General features: G+C 47.9%; 4 protein-coding genes across 4 annotated transcripts; 3 read left to right on the top strand and 1 right to left on the bottom strand.

Moving 5' to 3' along the window:
- Positions 1 to 280: 280 nt before the first annotated feature.
- Positions 281 to 4310, top strand: BO83DRAFT_396976 (arylsulfatase; the record flags this gene model as incomplete). The annotated part of the gene is made up of 9 exons (XM_025533170.1): positions 281 to 584; positions 640 to 797; positions 849 to 1668; positions 1731 to 1843; positions 1896 to 2251; positions 3405 to 3490; positions 3618 to 3899; positions 3966 to 4083; positions 4148 to 4310. The coding sequence occupies 9 exons, from the start codon at positions 281 to 283 to the stop codon at positions 4308 to 4310; spliced, it is 2400 nt and encodes a 799-aa protein (XP_025390785.1).
- A 634-nt stretch (positions 4311 to 4944) lies between these two features.
- BO83DRAFT_218070 (WD domain-containing protein) lies at positions 4945 to 10202 on the bottom strand. Its single transcript, XM_025526781.1, has 5 exons — positions 10098 to 10202; positions 9371 to 10042; positions 8813 to 9247; positions 7168 to 8763; positions 4945 to 7117 (listed from the first exon to the last, which is right to left on the bottom strand). The coding sequence occupies exons 1-5, from the start codon at positions 10170 to 10172 to the stop codon at positions 4985 to 4987; spliced, it is 4911 nt and encodes a 1636-aa protein (XP_025390784.1). The 5' UTR covers positions 10173 to 10202; the 3' UTR covers positions 4945 to 4984.
- A 1053-nt stretch (positions 10203 to 11255) lies between these two features.
- Positions 11256 to 13080, top strand: BO83DRAFT_406613 (cytochrome P450; the record flags this gene model as incomplete). The annotated part of the gene is made up of 9 exons (XM_025533892.1): positions 11256 to 11494; positions 11533 to 11554; positions 11623 to 11665; positions 11705 to 11725; positions 11801 to 11869; positions 11928 to 12530; positions 12600 to 12628; positions 12683 to 12740; positions 12782 to 13080. The coding sequence occupies 9 exons, from the start codon at positions 11256 to 11258 to the stop codon at positions 13018 to 13020; spliced, it is 1323 nt and encodes a 440-aa protein (XP_025390783.1). The 3' UTR covers positions 13021 to 13080.
- A 250-nt stretch (positions 13081 to 13330) lies between these two features.
- On the top strand, positions 13331 to 14836 carry BO83DRAFT_356529 (Zn(II)2Cys6 transcription factor domain-containing protein; the record flags this gene model as incomplete). The annotated part of the gene is made up of 2 exons (XM_025529205.1): positions 13331 to 13482; positions 13535 to 14836. Exons 1-2 carry the CDS (start codon positions 13384 to 13386, stop codon positions 14834 to 14836), a joined length of 1401 nt encoding a protein of 466 aa, XP_025390782.1. The 5' UTR covers positions 13331 to 13383.
- Positions 14837 to 15176: the final 340 nt, after the last annotated feature.

Genomic DNA, 15176 nt, shown 5'->3' with positions numbered 1-15176 from the left:
TAAATTCATCATTTTCATGCCAGTATGAAGGACCGTGATCATACTTCCGCACATAAATAGGGAAGTAATAGTGTTTTTCGAAGGATGACTTTTCAAACATTAAGCACCTCTACATCGTATGCAGATTGCCGGAGCATTGTGCAAGGTGGATTGTGTATGGTCCGCTTTGACCCGGATTGCGTTATGCGCGGGGGTTATTAAGCAATCGACTTGAACCTCACTGCACCTACCGTTCATTTGTTTTGACATCAAAGCCACACATTTATACTATACCAGCAATATGCGGAACCCGGTGTGCTTGTTAGCCCTGGCTGGGTTTACTACACAGTCACTAGGGCAGCAGCAGCAGCAGCCGCTATATGCGACCGCCAAGCCCAATGTCGTCTTCATATTAACCGATGATCAAGACGCGCAACTCGGCTCCTTGGATTACATGCCTTATGTTAAAAAGCATCTCCTAGACAAAGGAACACACTATCGCAGCCATTACTGTACAACCAGCGTCTGTTGCCCTTCGCGGGTGACCCTTTGGACGGGGAAACTGGCCCACAATACAAACGTCACGGATGTCAATCCTCCGCATGGTGGGTGTACTACCAATCACCATGTGTACATGGAGATTTGCTTATACACTCCCAGGTGGTTATCCAAAGTTTATTTCTCAAGGTCTCAATGACAACTATTTGCCTGTCTGGCTACAGGAAGCCGGGTACAATACCTACTACACTGGTAAACTGTTCAACGTCCACACGGTCGACAATTATAACGCCCCCTTCCCAGCGGGGTTTACCGGAAACGTAAGCCAGTATCAATGTTTTACTTAAGTTACTCTCTAATTCATCGCGCAGGACTTCCTTCTCGATCCATTTACATACGACTACCTTAACAGTACCTTCCAACGAGACCGAGACCCACCCCAGAGCTACGAAGGTGAATACAGCACCGACGTCCTCGCACAAAAAGCATATCGCCTACTCGACGAAGCAGTCGCGGCTCAAAAGCCCTTCTTTCTCACAGTCGCTCCCATTGCACCGCACTGCAATGTTTTCATGAATGGTACCGGCTTAGACGCCAACCCTAAATTCAGCTTCAGCGCACCTATTCCCGCGAAGCGACACGAGCACCTATTCTCCGATATCAAAGTCCCCCGTACCCCCTCCTTCAACCCAGAAACTCCCTCTGGCGCCAACTGGATAAAGACCCTCAAGCGACAAAACGATACTAATGTTGAATACAACGATCATTTTTACCGCCAGCGTCTACGCGCCCTCCAGGCCGTTGATGAACTAGTTGATGGCTTATTTACACGCTTGAAGGAATATGATATTCTCGACAACACATATGTAGTCTATAGTAGCGATAATGGCTACCATATTGGTCAACACCGACTCCAGCCGGGCAAGTCGTGTGGATATGAGGAAGACATCAATGTTCCCTTGATTGTCCGTGGTCCCAATGTTGCCCAAGATGTATCTACGGATATTGTTACAACACATACGGACCTTGCTCCCACCTTCCTCGATTTATTAGGCATCCCTCTCCGAGAGGACTTCGATGGCGACCCCATCCCTTTTACAGAGAACCAGATCAAGGAGGCCCATGACGAGAGACAGGAGCATGTCACAGTTGAGTATTGGGGATATGCAGCGGGAGAGGGTATATACGACTGTGCGTACCCTACTCCAACACTTCACCCTTGACTATGCATGTGCTAACCGGGTCACTAAAAGTTGACCTATCTGCATACAACAATACATACAAAGCTCTCCGCATCAGAGGTAGTGAATATAACCTCTACTACTCTGTTTGGTGTAACAACGAGCATGAACTCTATGATATGACTGTAAGTGATCCCGCCTAATTTATTGCCTTTCGGAATCCAACCAAAGAGACAGAGTGACCCTCATCAACTCCACAACCTCCTTTCTACAAGTGGGCTTCCAAATGCGACCTCTTACATCATCCTGAACGTTGATCTTTCTAAAGTCGTTCAGCGACTTGACTCCCTTCTACTGGTGCTCAAGACCTGCAAGGGCCAGGTATGTGTCAAGCCATGGGATGCCTTGCATCCGCGCGGGGAGGTCACGACGTTGAAAGACGCACTGGATGTGCGCTACGATTATTACTACGAGGTGGAACAGACGACGCGGGTCCAGTTCAACGAGTGTGCGCGCGGGTATTTTCTGGATGCGGAGGGCCCACAGTTTGTTCAAGGGGCTGAGTATGAGGTTCTTCGGGATGGATTGCCATGGTATGAGTGGGTTTAATTCTGCATAAGAAGAAGTCTCGAGAGTGATCAGTGTTACACATCTGACGACATGTGCTTGCATGGGTGCGTCGTATAACGTCAATCTTATACTTGATCTGAGTTTTGTGTCTACTTATATTGTGCGAAATGATGAGAAATTAGTGTCTATCCTTGCCAGACGCACTATTACACGCATAGGAGCCATTGTATAGGAGGTCGACGTCGGGCTATCTCGAAACTTGTTAAAACCATTTCCAAGAATGAGGTGTTGACGCGTTTATTTTGGAGACCGCTAAGGCCTCAGGCAGAAATTGATATATCCACATGACAAGTCGAACATGCTAGGGGGTGCACCTGCATAGCATTGAACTCTCAAGAAAGCAGATGTCATTTCTGAGACCAAAATGGCTTAGCCTATACTGCAATACACCATATGAGGAACCTTGAAATATTCCAGGAGATTCATGCCTTGTTCATCGCAATGCCAAGACTGGGGATAGAAGCCGAGTCAGCCCCGTCCGGAACGGTCGGGTAAGCCATCATGCGGTCCATCGTGTACTCCAGGTGCCTGTGAGGGCTGATTGCTCGTAGCTAACCATACCAGTGCATATAATGCGAAGATAGGGAGTATATGTTGGCTACATCAGCCCATCTCCGAGTTTGTCATTGTCTTCAACCCCGGAAAACCGTGCAGGAACCAGGCCTGCTAAGCACGGGAGACAGGAGTGGGTCATCGTCGCGGTGGAGCCCCCGAAGGAGCCGATTTATTATTATTCCAGCCCGTCTGCGAATCTCCCCATTCTCTCTCATTCCCAACCCCCCATATTCCAGTCGTCAGGAACGCTCGCGACAATGGATTCCGCGATCTCGCCTTTTTGGGGTGCACCAACCTCTTATTTGAAGTATGACTTTGATTCTCCTGTCAATTGACGTGCAAAGTGTAGACTAACCAATGCCAATAGCTTTTGTGAAGAGGTCCGTCTAAAGCAACCGCAATCTGGTCTTTTCTTGGTTTTCGATCGTAATCGCTGATTTGTCCTTTAGGATTATGTAGTTACGCGATATGTTGCGGAGTTTATCAATACTCTCAGCAGTTTTGTTTACAGTATGTTTACTTTTGTTTGATGGTAGTGCAATTACTGACACGTACGCTTAGTTCTATATGGGATCTACGGTCTCCGGCAGCTCCACAGCAGACACCAAACCGGGTCACGCTCAATCCTCTACTGCGGATTGATTGGCGTCGGTGTCTGTTCTGCTGGCTATCATATGACCTTGAAATATCACACTCAGATGTGTACTGTTGCCTTCCCTTTATTCAGCCTACTTGTAAATCACCGCCGTGATCTGAGCTGACCGTCTTGAACAGCGGATGAGCTTTCCATGCACCTCCTCACCACTCCGCTTCTCTACCGCATTCTGTCTTTCCAGGCCACCCCTCAGTATACGAAGACTGTAGGAATCGTTCTCTCCGTACTGTTCACGATCGTTATGGTCGTCCACATGGTCATGGACGAGTTCCTGCTTCACGCGGTGACATTCGGGACCGCTGTGTATTTGATCGCGACTCGCACGCTCAAGATCATTCCTCGGGAGATCCCGGACGTCGAGGACCGCAAGAGGATTCAGAACGTGGCACTGTTTGGGTGCGGTATGTTATTCATCATTATCTATGGCTTATCAACCGAGGCTATAGCTAACACTGACATTTTTATAGCGAGCTTCATCTTCGGATACCTCGTCTGGCTGGTTGACGAGTGGGTGTGTCAGTCTCTGATTGGTGCCAGACACGCGGTCGGACTGCCCGTGGCGTTTTTGCTTGAGTTGCATGGCTGGTATGTAGATCATTGATCCATTGTCTGGGATAAGCCTGGGTTTCCAGCTAACCTGTCATACAAGGTGGCATGTCTTTACTGCGATTGGTGGGTATATTGCCGTGGCGATTATCGATTTGATTACTTCCGGGGAATTGCAACGGGACTCGGTTGCACAGCTCGCGTGGCCGTTACCGACTGTTGCGAGGTTGCTTGGGCCGGCTGGGGGAGAGATGAAGCGGGAGTAAGACTGTTCAAGTGAATGGTGTTGTGTGGTAGGGGAAGAGTACAAAGAACTGAACAGGAAATTGGGCGGCTGATGCGGGCGAAGTGGTAGAGATATGGATGATTCTTCTAGATACTCATAGAACCGTGAGAATGTGTTGTGCTAGCCACGTAAGAAAGAGTTGGTAAAACGTCACAGGTAAACGAGTGATGTATCCGGGAAAGGCCAATGCTCTGTATTAGAAACATTCTCGTCCTAGGGTTGAGTATATGGCCTCTAAGCTCAAGGCGGGGTATAATTGTTCCACGTATGCAGTGATTTACTATAGAGTTGGGTCAACCAGTAACCCTGAATTCCAAAACCCTCGCTTGGGCCTCAAAAATAGAAGTAAGAGCCCTGTAAGCACCATTATACTCGAAACAAATAGATGATATAAGCCGTGTATGGACTGCAGCCCTTGGGAGGAGCTCGGAGAACAGACACTGATACGATGCTACATGATTCTCCGCAAGCAGGTATTGAAGTGCAACTGTTTGACCTTCAGAATTACAAGTCAGGGTGGTAATTGAAAATCTAGCATCCCCTATTTCTTCATGGTTGAAACAATCATGCTTTCCCACGGGCTTTTATCAACTTCTACTATGGGGAACGGTGGCTTTGTACGTAAGGAAGAAATCATTATTCGCAAATGTATATCTATATGTCAGCATAGTCTGGCTCTGGGGGAAAATGCAAGATGCCAATAACCGAGCTTTTGCCTATCAGAACTAGAGAGCTGGCGGACAGGAGCTCAATAGAATGTGGACGAAAGTGAGCTGGGATGGCCACAATTTTCTTCTCGTTGTAAGTCACCCATTTCAGATCCTCTTCAAACGTGTACACTGCCAGGTCTTTCCAGTTTAGCAAGAGCGGCTGTCGTGTTGAGATTGAGCTATCATTGTAGCACGGTGATTCTTTGATGGGTCTCTCCTTTGCCATATCCCATATTAAAATGGAGTCAACATCTCTTGCTGCCAGTCGAGTGTCGTCTGGCGCAAATGTCAGAGACTGAACGGATGTCGAATGGCCAGTGTGCTTCGTAAAAACTTCTCCAGTTCTCAGATCACAGATCTTCACATAACCCTTCCTACAACCTATCGCAATCTGCTTCCCGCTATGAGAAAAGGCAAGGGCGGTAATGCGAACGCGCCCAATGTCGATATCATATTGTATTGGCTCCTTGCCAAAGCTCCAGATTGTCATAACATTGGCTGACGATGATGCCACCATGTCACCGTTCGGCGAGAAAGCTAATAGCTCACTTCCTGGAAGTCGCTTTGGGCTAGCTTGTTCTTCCCTACCCGTAGCACTATCGCATACCCGCAGAATACCATCATTGCCAAGGAGGACCACTCTCCTGCTATCTAGCGAAAAGGCTAAAGCCATGCTAAATGGGCTCTCAAGCACAAGATTGGGTTTCCATGTTGTAGTACTGAGCAACTTGAAGAAACCATCGCGATTGATAAAAGCCAAGTAATCGTTGTCTGGCGAAAAGGCCCCAGACCGGCCAATATTTTCTGTCAGTGTGTGTTGGACTTTACCACTAGCAAGGTCCCATACTTCAGAATCTTTTCCGTATCTAGTGAATATAGCTGTTTGTCCACTGGGAGAAACAATAGAAGTGAATATACTTCCATACGTGTCAATTGGTGACCCTGGTGGTTGGTCCACTTTTCTCAAGCCATGAAGATCCCATATTCGCACTGCTTGAGCATTGTTTGTGAAGGAGGCTAGCTTTCGACCATCAGGGGAGAAGGTAATACTCCCGACTTCTTCAGAGTGACCTCCTAGGCAATAAATAATCTGTCGAGTACTCAGGTCCCATATCTCTAATGTTCCTGCATTTGTGCTCACTGCCAGCTGGGTGCAATCGGGAGAAAAGGTCATGTCTTCGACATAGCAAGACTTGTGTTCTACTACCACCTCAGGTTCCCCATCCATATCCCACACCTGTACCTCGTCATGATGAATCCTAAGAGCGATTCTTTTCAGATCCGAAGAGAAGGCAACATGGAACCAGAGATCACTTTTCACCTCCCATGCGAATATATCCTCGGTATCGCAAACACCAGTGTCACGGAGAATGATCTTACTCAACTTGATCCGACCATCTGAGCATGATGCAATGAGCTCTCCGTTGGGTGACAAGATCCACTTTTCAAACTGGCCATCTATGATTCTAGTCTCACCAATCTCAGAGTCCCAGAGGCACACTGCTTGGGAATGTTTTGTAAGGAACGCAACTTTCATTGAGTCAGGCAATGGTCTAATAGCTGCAATGTCTGTGACACCGACCGGTGTATTTTCTCGTTGCTCCAGTTGCCCTGTAATGATATTGAAAGTATTGACAGTGAGATCTCTATAGACTGCCTTTAGCTTCCTGCAATTGGGATAGAACGATACTCCCAAAACTTCTTGCTGCCCAGGCCTTGCGTCATTCTTCTGTAGTAGTTGCTCCAGTTCCCCAGTGATCAGATTCCAGACCATTACTTGACCAAATAAAGTACCAGCTGCGACCTTGGTTGAATCAGGAGAGAAGGTCGTACATCGTGGTTCCCCGCACCGTAGTATACGCTCAGCTTGGCCCCAAGAGCTGTGTGTAGTAGAGGCAAGGTTTATCCACCGGGGAGACTCTTTCTGATATTGCCTTCGTAGCACACTTGATGACGGGGAGAAAACAAGGGCAGAGTAATAGACCTGAAGTGGAGCCTCGGAAATGTCAATGCCATGATGGTTGATGAACTGTCTCCCATCATCAACAAACTCGAAAAGTTCTGGATAGTCCCCAGGCTGCTCCTCATGTCAATATACCTACAAGAAGATGTTGGGACAGTACTCACGGCAAAACGAGACTTCAGTTCAGTCATCGTGGGACTGGCATGCGACATCCTCCTCGTCAGACTTAGAGCTTCGAGCCAGTGGGTGAAATGCTCTTTCAAGAATTTCAAGAGTTGTGTCGCTTCCCTTGTCTGGATAGACGCCGCACAGGTGATGTGGGTACCCCAATGCCAACAGGCATACTGGACTTCCTGGGGAAGATAATTGTTGACGGTTTCCTGTGATATTTCAACTGCTGCAGTTCCTGGTTGTCGAATATCGCAAATGTTCCTGCGCAGATAATCCTTCTCGAGAAGAAGGTCCATGCATCGATTGAAAAGTTTCTTGTTTGCTTTCTTCTCGTCAATGATGAGCCTCTCATCATCGCATCGATTCGGATCAACAAGAAAATCACGAAAGGAAAGATGGAAGATTGAAACCTGCTCGTCGTCTTCTTCGGGCACAACCAGGACTGACTTCAGGTCTTTGAGCATTGTTCTGATGGTTCCGCACGATTTTCGGAGAAGGGTGGCAAGATTACGCAGTGAGAGCGCCTCTGGCATAGTGATGATTGACCCAACTACTAGCCGGAACAGAGGAATCAGTAATTCACTATCTAAATCACGCTCTGTGATTGCCTGCTTCAAGACGAATTTGTACATTTCATCAATATCCTTGGTAAGAGAAACATGCTGCTTATTTGTATTGAGCAACGAATCCAAGGTATCGTCGAGGAACCCAGTAGTCTCGAGCAATCGACAGGCAGTCGCTGCGGCGATGAACAATCGTCCACATCGTTCAATAAGCTTTTCTGTTCGTTCTTTGCCAGGCCACGCTTCCGGGGACCCGTTATTAGGCTGCTTCCTTGTAGCAATTTCGGACACTTTGTCTTCGAGGAAGATACGGATGTCTCGTTCTGTGGTCACGTCTCCAGAATCATCAATTTTCACATCATAATAAGTCGTTGAAGGGATTTTTGTGAACCCATCAACCAAATAATACTCGGGCCGGCTGGTCACAAAGATCCGTAGCTGGACTTTTTCCAGCGTTCTCGCGGTCGCCAGAAGCTTTACGATGCTCTGAGCATATATGCGTCCGTTCTGGCATTCATCCAACGCGTCAATAACAAGGACTAGAACCATTGAATGCGAGAATTTGTCGCTCAGCGCAGAAAGAGGCTCAAGAATGAAACCTCTCCATTGCTGATCTAGAGACTGCTGAGCCATATCATGCTTGTCCTGGATGGAGTCTTTCAAGTGTGCTGCAAAGCCGGGGAGCACATCTGCTAATTGTCGGGCCAGAGTGGGAAAGAGCCTATCGGGATCTGCTCGATCAGCATTGCTTCTCGAGAAGAAAAACGAGGCGCCAAGAAGAAGCTGGTCATCGAACATCTTGGCCACAGTCCGCGCAATGGTAGACTTGCCAGTGCCTGCCATGCCTCTGAGCCAAAAGATGCAATTGTCATCGCCTCCATTTCCCCATCTTTGGATTTCACGGAGAATCTGTTTCCGGGTATCTTCATGGCAGTATGATGGAGGGGGCATATCCTTCCTATAAGTATCGAATGCAGCATATTTGGCTTCGGGCAGTCCACTGATCAAGGCGTCCTGTGTGAGGAGCTAATTGCAATGGTTAACTGAAAGCCCGCTAGTACGATTTTCAACCTACCTTGATCTCCTCATGAGAATTTCTACTCTCATCCAATATCAAAGCAACATTCTCCCTAAGTCTAGAGAATTCATCTTTGATGGTTTCGACCGTCTTCTGACTGATTCTTGCCAAATCCCGGCTGATACTCTCTTCTATCGCGTTCATAGTTTTATACATAACTTCCCAATTGTCTATGAGAACGGCATCCCTTAGAAGACGCTTGATGAAAGGGCGAGAGTACTGAGCCACCACTGAGATCTGATACTTTAGGAACTGTGAATAGAGGTCAATCATCTTGTCCTTCACTCGAGAAAGGAGCTCCTGATCTTCAGATGACTGATCCCTAGAGATTAAATTGGTTGCTTCTATGAGTCGACAACGAACCAAGATGTCAGAAATATTTTTCAATCCAGTCTTGGCGGTACCAAACTGTGTAAATGCATTATCCAGCAACTATGATCAAATGTTAGCAACCTAGTAATAAAAGTCATAACATCAAGGGCAAGGTTAATCTGCATCTGTGAGATATCTTCGGCTACGGCGATGTTGCAACAGGTATTTATTGGAGTGACTTACCGGGAAAAATCCCGCCACGCAACCCCATGCCAGAGCTGCATGAGGCTCTGCACTAACAGTTGCTGTGATGATATCCTTGAAAATCTTGATCGTGCCGAATATCTCAAACGCTTTGTCCCTGACAACTTGGCCCCTAACGACCAGTCTTGCATTCTGTATCACATCCAGTTTGCCTTTGACAATATGCTGCAGCTTTTCAAGGTTGCCCTCATAACCCCTTTCATTGGCATCGCCATTGCTTGTTCCTTCTTCGTCTTGACTGATCTCCGCTTCTACCAGAAGCTTGACAAATTGGGCCATGACGTTTTTGTTCACTTCCTGCTCGACCTTCCGGGAAGCTGCTTCCCAAAGACCGTTGCGCAGTGTCTTATCATGCAATCGGTGATTCAGCTCCTCCTGCTCGACCGTGCTAGGAAGCTCAGTAAAAGCCTCCTCCTTACCCGCCATTGCCTTTTTGTCTGTCGTCTCTTTCTTATCCGTCATCTCTTCCATATCCTCCATTTCGTTCCCTTCATCGTGGCTAATCTCGTGGTCGATATCCTTGCTTTCCGATTGCGGGAAGCAATGGAAATTAGATTCATCTGGCGGAGCCTGAACTGTACTGGCGGGTTGATGGCCGTATTGTGGTTCTTGTCTCAGTGCAGACGAAGCGGGCGAAGACGAAGGTTCGACCTTTGGGTACAGTTAGCCACGCCCGGTTCTGGCTGGTCAAAAGTCTATGCCTTACCTCCTTGTCGGCTTTATTCCGCTTCTTCCAGGTGCTAGGCTTGAAAATGCCTTTCAAGGTCTCCTTACAGGTCATCTTGCTTGCCCCAGTTGGGAAAACAATGTGAGTTGACGATGGGTGAGTTGACGATGGGTGCATTTGGGATTCAGAGCGGGGTTAGGAAGTGTTGGGTGAAAATTAGGCGCCTGGAAAAAGCAATTACACGTAGCCCCTGCTCTACACCGTGATCAATGCAACTATTGACTCAAACCAACTTTTTGATAACAATGATAATATTATTTGTGGCAATTCCAACGATATAACTTCTTTTAACTTTTCTTCCGCTGTCACTTTGGTTCCCTTTGTTCCTTCCTGTGCATATTACTTATTTCGAATAAATTGCACCTGTACATCTAACCATTTTCAGATCTTGTCTGTCAACAAATTGCACCTAGACGAGCTCTGAGTGTCAAATTAGATGACCCTGGATAAGCTTTCGCAATAGTGTTACAAAGAAGCAAAATCCATTACGCCACTGTAGCACATCCATTGCTTTAACTTGAGAACCACATCCCACATGAATTGATTCACCTTCATCCCAAGAGTGGGGGTCTTATCGCTATTCCTCGGTCTGTCATTGGCAGATGCCTCATATCCGCCCTTATCTTGAGATCCAACCCCATGAATTAGCAACACCTTGTTAGGGAAGGCCGCAGGCCACCCGACACAGCGTCCCGATGCTTTAATAAATCTCACGGTAATATTGCCCGGAAAAATACCCAGAGATTCCCCAGATTGCTCCTACTCGCGCAAATTTTCTAGTATATAAGACTCAAGGCTACGACTGGCGTGACTCACTATTACCACAGATCCCTGCGTCCCAACCCTTGAAGTTCGAATCTAACGATTTATCATTATAATAGGTATCACTAAATATGTAGTGGTATGACTGATCCTTGCCTCGGCAAACCATCGATATTGAGATTCTAGCCCTCACACGCGATCCCGGCCCAGACCGCGTAGCAATCGCTCTGGTTCTGCGCGATCAAGTTCGAATCTGAAATGGGGATTCTGGGGGATTCATGGGATTTACAAGCAATTTGCCGATTTATCAATCAGTGGACTAACAGCTTCCAATGGGAGTCAGCTGACTGCGTAAGTGTTAGCAGCTACACCATGATGCCCATTCCTGTCCTTGTATCGCTGGCTTTAGCGCTCTCTTTTTTCTTAATCCGGAACTTCACATATAAGGACACGGCCCTCAATCCAAAGAAACCCTTCGAGCTTACGTCTACCAGAGTAAAGCAGGAATTCTTTTTCAATGCTCAGAGGCTATTACGGGATTGGTTTTTAAATCATCCCAATACGCCAGTACCTTTGCAGACCGATGTTGGGAAATTGACAATGCTCCCCCCCGAGTATGGCGAACGAGATTCGGAATCACGAACCATCTGAGCTTCTCCCGATGGTCTATGAAGGTATTCTTTGCCTTCCCATTATTTGCAGTTGCATAACTTGCTTGCGTGGAAGACTAAGAAGGCCTCAGGCATTCCATGGAAAGCTACCTGGATTCGACGGATTCCGTGAAAGTGGCCAATATTCGGGGATTGTCTAGGCTGTTATTGCAGATGACCTGACGAAATACTTGAGTGAGTCACTGAATCTCATCCATAGTGAAATTTGTGCGTCTTCACTTACTGATTTTCAATCCGGATACTTTACAGATAAGGTTACCGAACCCCTTGCCGATGAAACTTCCGTGGCCGTCCGTGAGCTGTTAACCGATAACAAAGGTAGACAATCTTGTTTCCTTGATCTGGCGGTGGAAGGGCTAATGAGTATACTCATTAGAATGGCATACGATCCACTTGAGTGGTGTGATAGTGACTCTCATTTCCCGCATCTCCTCTCGTGTGCTTCTTGGGGAGAAGCTGTGCCGAAATGAAGAATGCCTGCGAATCACTCAAAGCTATACCATAGATGGCTTCCTAGCAATGACAGAACTTCGCATGTGGCCTGCAGCTTTTTACCCCATCGTACACTGGTTCTTGCCCCGATGTCGCAAGCTCAGGTCTCAGGTGAGTAAAGCTCGGAAAGTCATGCAGTCAATACTGGAGGAGAGGCGTCAATTAAAGGAAGACATTGATGCAGAGGGTAAACAGTCATCAATATTTGATGATGCTATTGAATGGTTCGAAAACGCCGCGAAGGGTCGGCCTTATGATCCTGTCGGCGCGCAGCTGATCCTTTCTGTCGGGGCCATCCACACCACTTCGGACCTGACATGTCAGAAAATAACCCATCTCGTACAAAGTACGGAGATTCTGGAATCTTTACGCAAGGAAATTGCCGATACTCTCCAGCAATACGGCTGGAAAAAGACCGCTCTGTGCAACATGAAACTGTTGGATAGAGTTGTCCGAGAGAGCCAGAGACTGAAAACAGTCACCAATGGTAAGCAGAGCTGAGTTCCATCTGTTCTCTCATATGTTTCGGAGATATGACTAAAGTATCTGTAAATAGTCTCAATGCGCCGGATGGCGCTTAAGGAAGTGAAACTCTCCGATGGGAGGGCCATCCCGAAGAATGACATGCTTGCGGTATAGGCACACAAGTTGTGGGATGATGACACCTACGAAAATGCAGTATCCTGGGACGGATACCGTTTTTATATGATGCGCGATGATTCTCAGCGACAGTCTCAGGCACAACTTGTTACAACCGCCCGGAGAACTTGGCTTTTGGACATGGCAAACATGCATGTCCTGGACGCTTCTTTGCTGCCAATGAAGTGAAGATTGTATTAATCTTTCTCCTCCTGCGGTATGACTGGACGCTGTTGGAAGGGACGGTGCCAAGGATCTTCTCTGGTGGGTTTGGCATGGCACTTGACCCGACTCTGAAAATAGAGGTTAGAAGGCGTCGTGAGGGCATGGACATATGAAGCACGGAGCCGGTATTAATCACAGAGGGGCTCACAATGTTCTACCCCGATGTACCAGTCATGAATGGAGAAAACAATGGCTGCGCAGATACAAGACATGGAAGGGAGATATAATTGTTGCAAGAGAAAACAAAACCTACAATTGCTGGACCAGACATTCGGCGGAAACCCTCCGAAGTAGAACCGGAATTTCGCCGGACAGGGCTGAAGGGTAGTTGAGTGGGGCAATCCCCCTGAAGCCCTTCTGGAACCAACATTAAATTTTAAGCATGCCGCTGGTGTCCACGCCGCATCCCTCCTCGATTGTCTAGCCTTCCTGGCATGCCGATGACCCATTTCTGACCCATCACATGTACTGTGACAATGGGCGCCTCCCTCACCCCATACACGCAAAAACTATCGCGCAAAGGCCATCGAAAATCCCGTCTAGGCTGTAAAAACTGTAAGAGGCGTAGAGTCAAAGTCAGTTCCCCCAATTATGTCTCCACTGGAGAGTATACTAACTCATCTTCAGTGTGATGAGATCAAACCACACTGCACCAACTGTCTCCGCCATTCCATAGAGTGCGACTACAGCTCTCAACCCCAGACCGACCCCAATTCCACTCCACCATCCCAACAATCAGACTCAGTATCACCGCCATCACGGGATCCCAGCACAGATAGTTACACCTTCTACTCATCCACACCCACGAACTTCCGACCCCCAAAACGAGGCCATGGCACTTCCCACACATCAGAACCCGACCCAACCCCGCCAAACAACGACCTAGTCAAGCGCCCCTTCCAATACACAGCACTGGACATGCTCCTCTTCCACCACTTCTCCACATCCCCTGAACTAACCGGCGCTCAACCAAAAGCCCGACAACAACTATCTCAAATCGCTTTCGCCCACCACTACGTCATGCACATCCTCCTCGCTTTCTCTGGATTCCATCTCGTGCGACGTTCGGACGATCAACGATGGAGTCAAAGCCTGGGTTTCGCAGAATCAGAAATCTACACCGAAGCTGAACGCCACTTTAACGTTGCTGTCCGAGACGTTTCAGCCATCTTACCGCATCTTGACCGGAATAACAGCCCCGCAATGTATGTCTCTGCGATCTTCATCTTCATCTCAAGTCTCGCCCGTGGCCCTCAACCGGGGGAGTATCTCGCTTTCCGCAGCGACGGGGACCCAGGTCATCTATTCCTGTTTCTAGGTGTCCGATCTGTATTCGAGCTGTGTAGTGGGGACATGCCAACAAGTGTATTTGCAATCCATGGAGAAGACAATAATTCTGCGCCTGCGTCTAAGGACCCGCGAAGTGAGACACAAGGCGACGGTTCCGAGTCTACCTCACAACGAAGGACAAAACTAGAAGATTACCGCCACCACCTAGAAACATACCGCGCCCTCCTCATGACATCCATACCCATCGAGGATCCACGACTACCTATCTACCTGCAAACCCTTGATCGACTAGGTGACAGCCTCGACACCATAATGGGCCCCGATACGCAGGGAACAATGGGAATGGCTCTCTTTCCGCTCGTCTTCGCGTGGTTGTATCAGTTGCCGGATGCCGTGGTGGGTGATTTACAGCGGAGGGAGCCGGTCGCGTTGATTATGTTTGCGTTCTTTCTTTATCTGCTTGATCGGCTGGACCATGTGTGGTTTATTTGTGGGTGGCCGAGGCATATTCTAGACGGGGTTAGGGGGCATTTGGACACAGGATATCTAGTGTATATTGAGTGGGCGGTAGATCATGTTGGGGGTGTGTCAGCGGGGTTGAGACAAGACATGGAGATCGTTAGTAAATGTGGATATTAGCAAAATGTGATGTACATAACCACATGCTTATATGTAGACTTGTTCATGGGAAACCGCTGGATCCTCAATGGTATACGAGATCACTCCTACACTTTAGCTCCGACCGCTCCCTCAACCACGGACCTGGCTAACATTGTTAAGCTCATCCTCGCATCCATCAACTTCAACATACTAACACCCCTGCCAAACGCCCCTTGGAACCAATTGCGGAACTCTGCCGCCAACAAACTATCAATGCCATGCTCCACCACTGTCTTGTTGCCGTTCACGCTCCCCACATCCACAAACACATGGCCGCCACGGTGGCCTGAACGGCCTTAGTCACGAACTCGATGGTCTC

The sequence above is a fragment of the Aspergillus eucalypticola genome, assembly GCF_003184535.1.
Source record: "Aspergillus eucalypticola CBS 122712 chromosome Unknown BO83scaffold_6, whole genome shotgun sequence".
Classification (NCBI taxonomy): Eukaryota; Fungi; Ascomycota; class Eurotiomycetes; order Eurotiales; family Aspergillaceae; genus Aspergillus; species Aspergillus eucalypticola.
This window is presented reverse-complemented; position numbering and strand designations above follow the sequence as displayed.

What these genes read in the sequence shown, in the direction of transcription:
- BO83DRAFT_218070 (XM_025526781.1), bottom strand. Translation starts at nt 10,172, where the DNA reads ATGACCTGTAAGGAGACCTTGAAAGGCATTTTCAAGCCTAGCACCTGG. An exon ending in GGAATAAAGCCGACAAGGAG is followed by an intron (nt 10,043 to 10,097) that starts GTAAGGCATAGA and finishes CTGTACCCAAAG; the next exon opens with GTCGAACCTTCGTCTTCGCC. An exon ending in AACTGAAGTCTCGTTTTGCC is followed by an intron (nt 7,118 to 7,167) that starts GTGAGTACTGTC and finishes CATGAGGAGCAG; the next exon opens with CCTGGGGACTATCCAGAACT.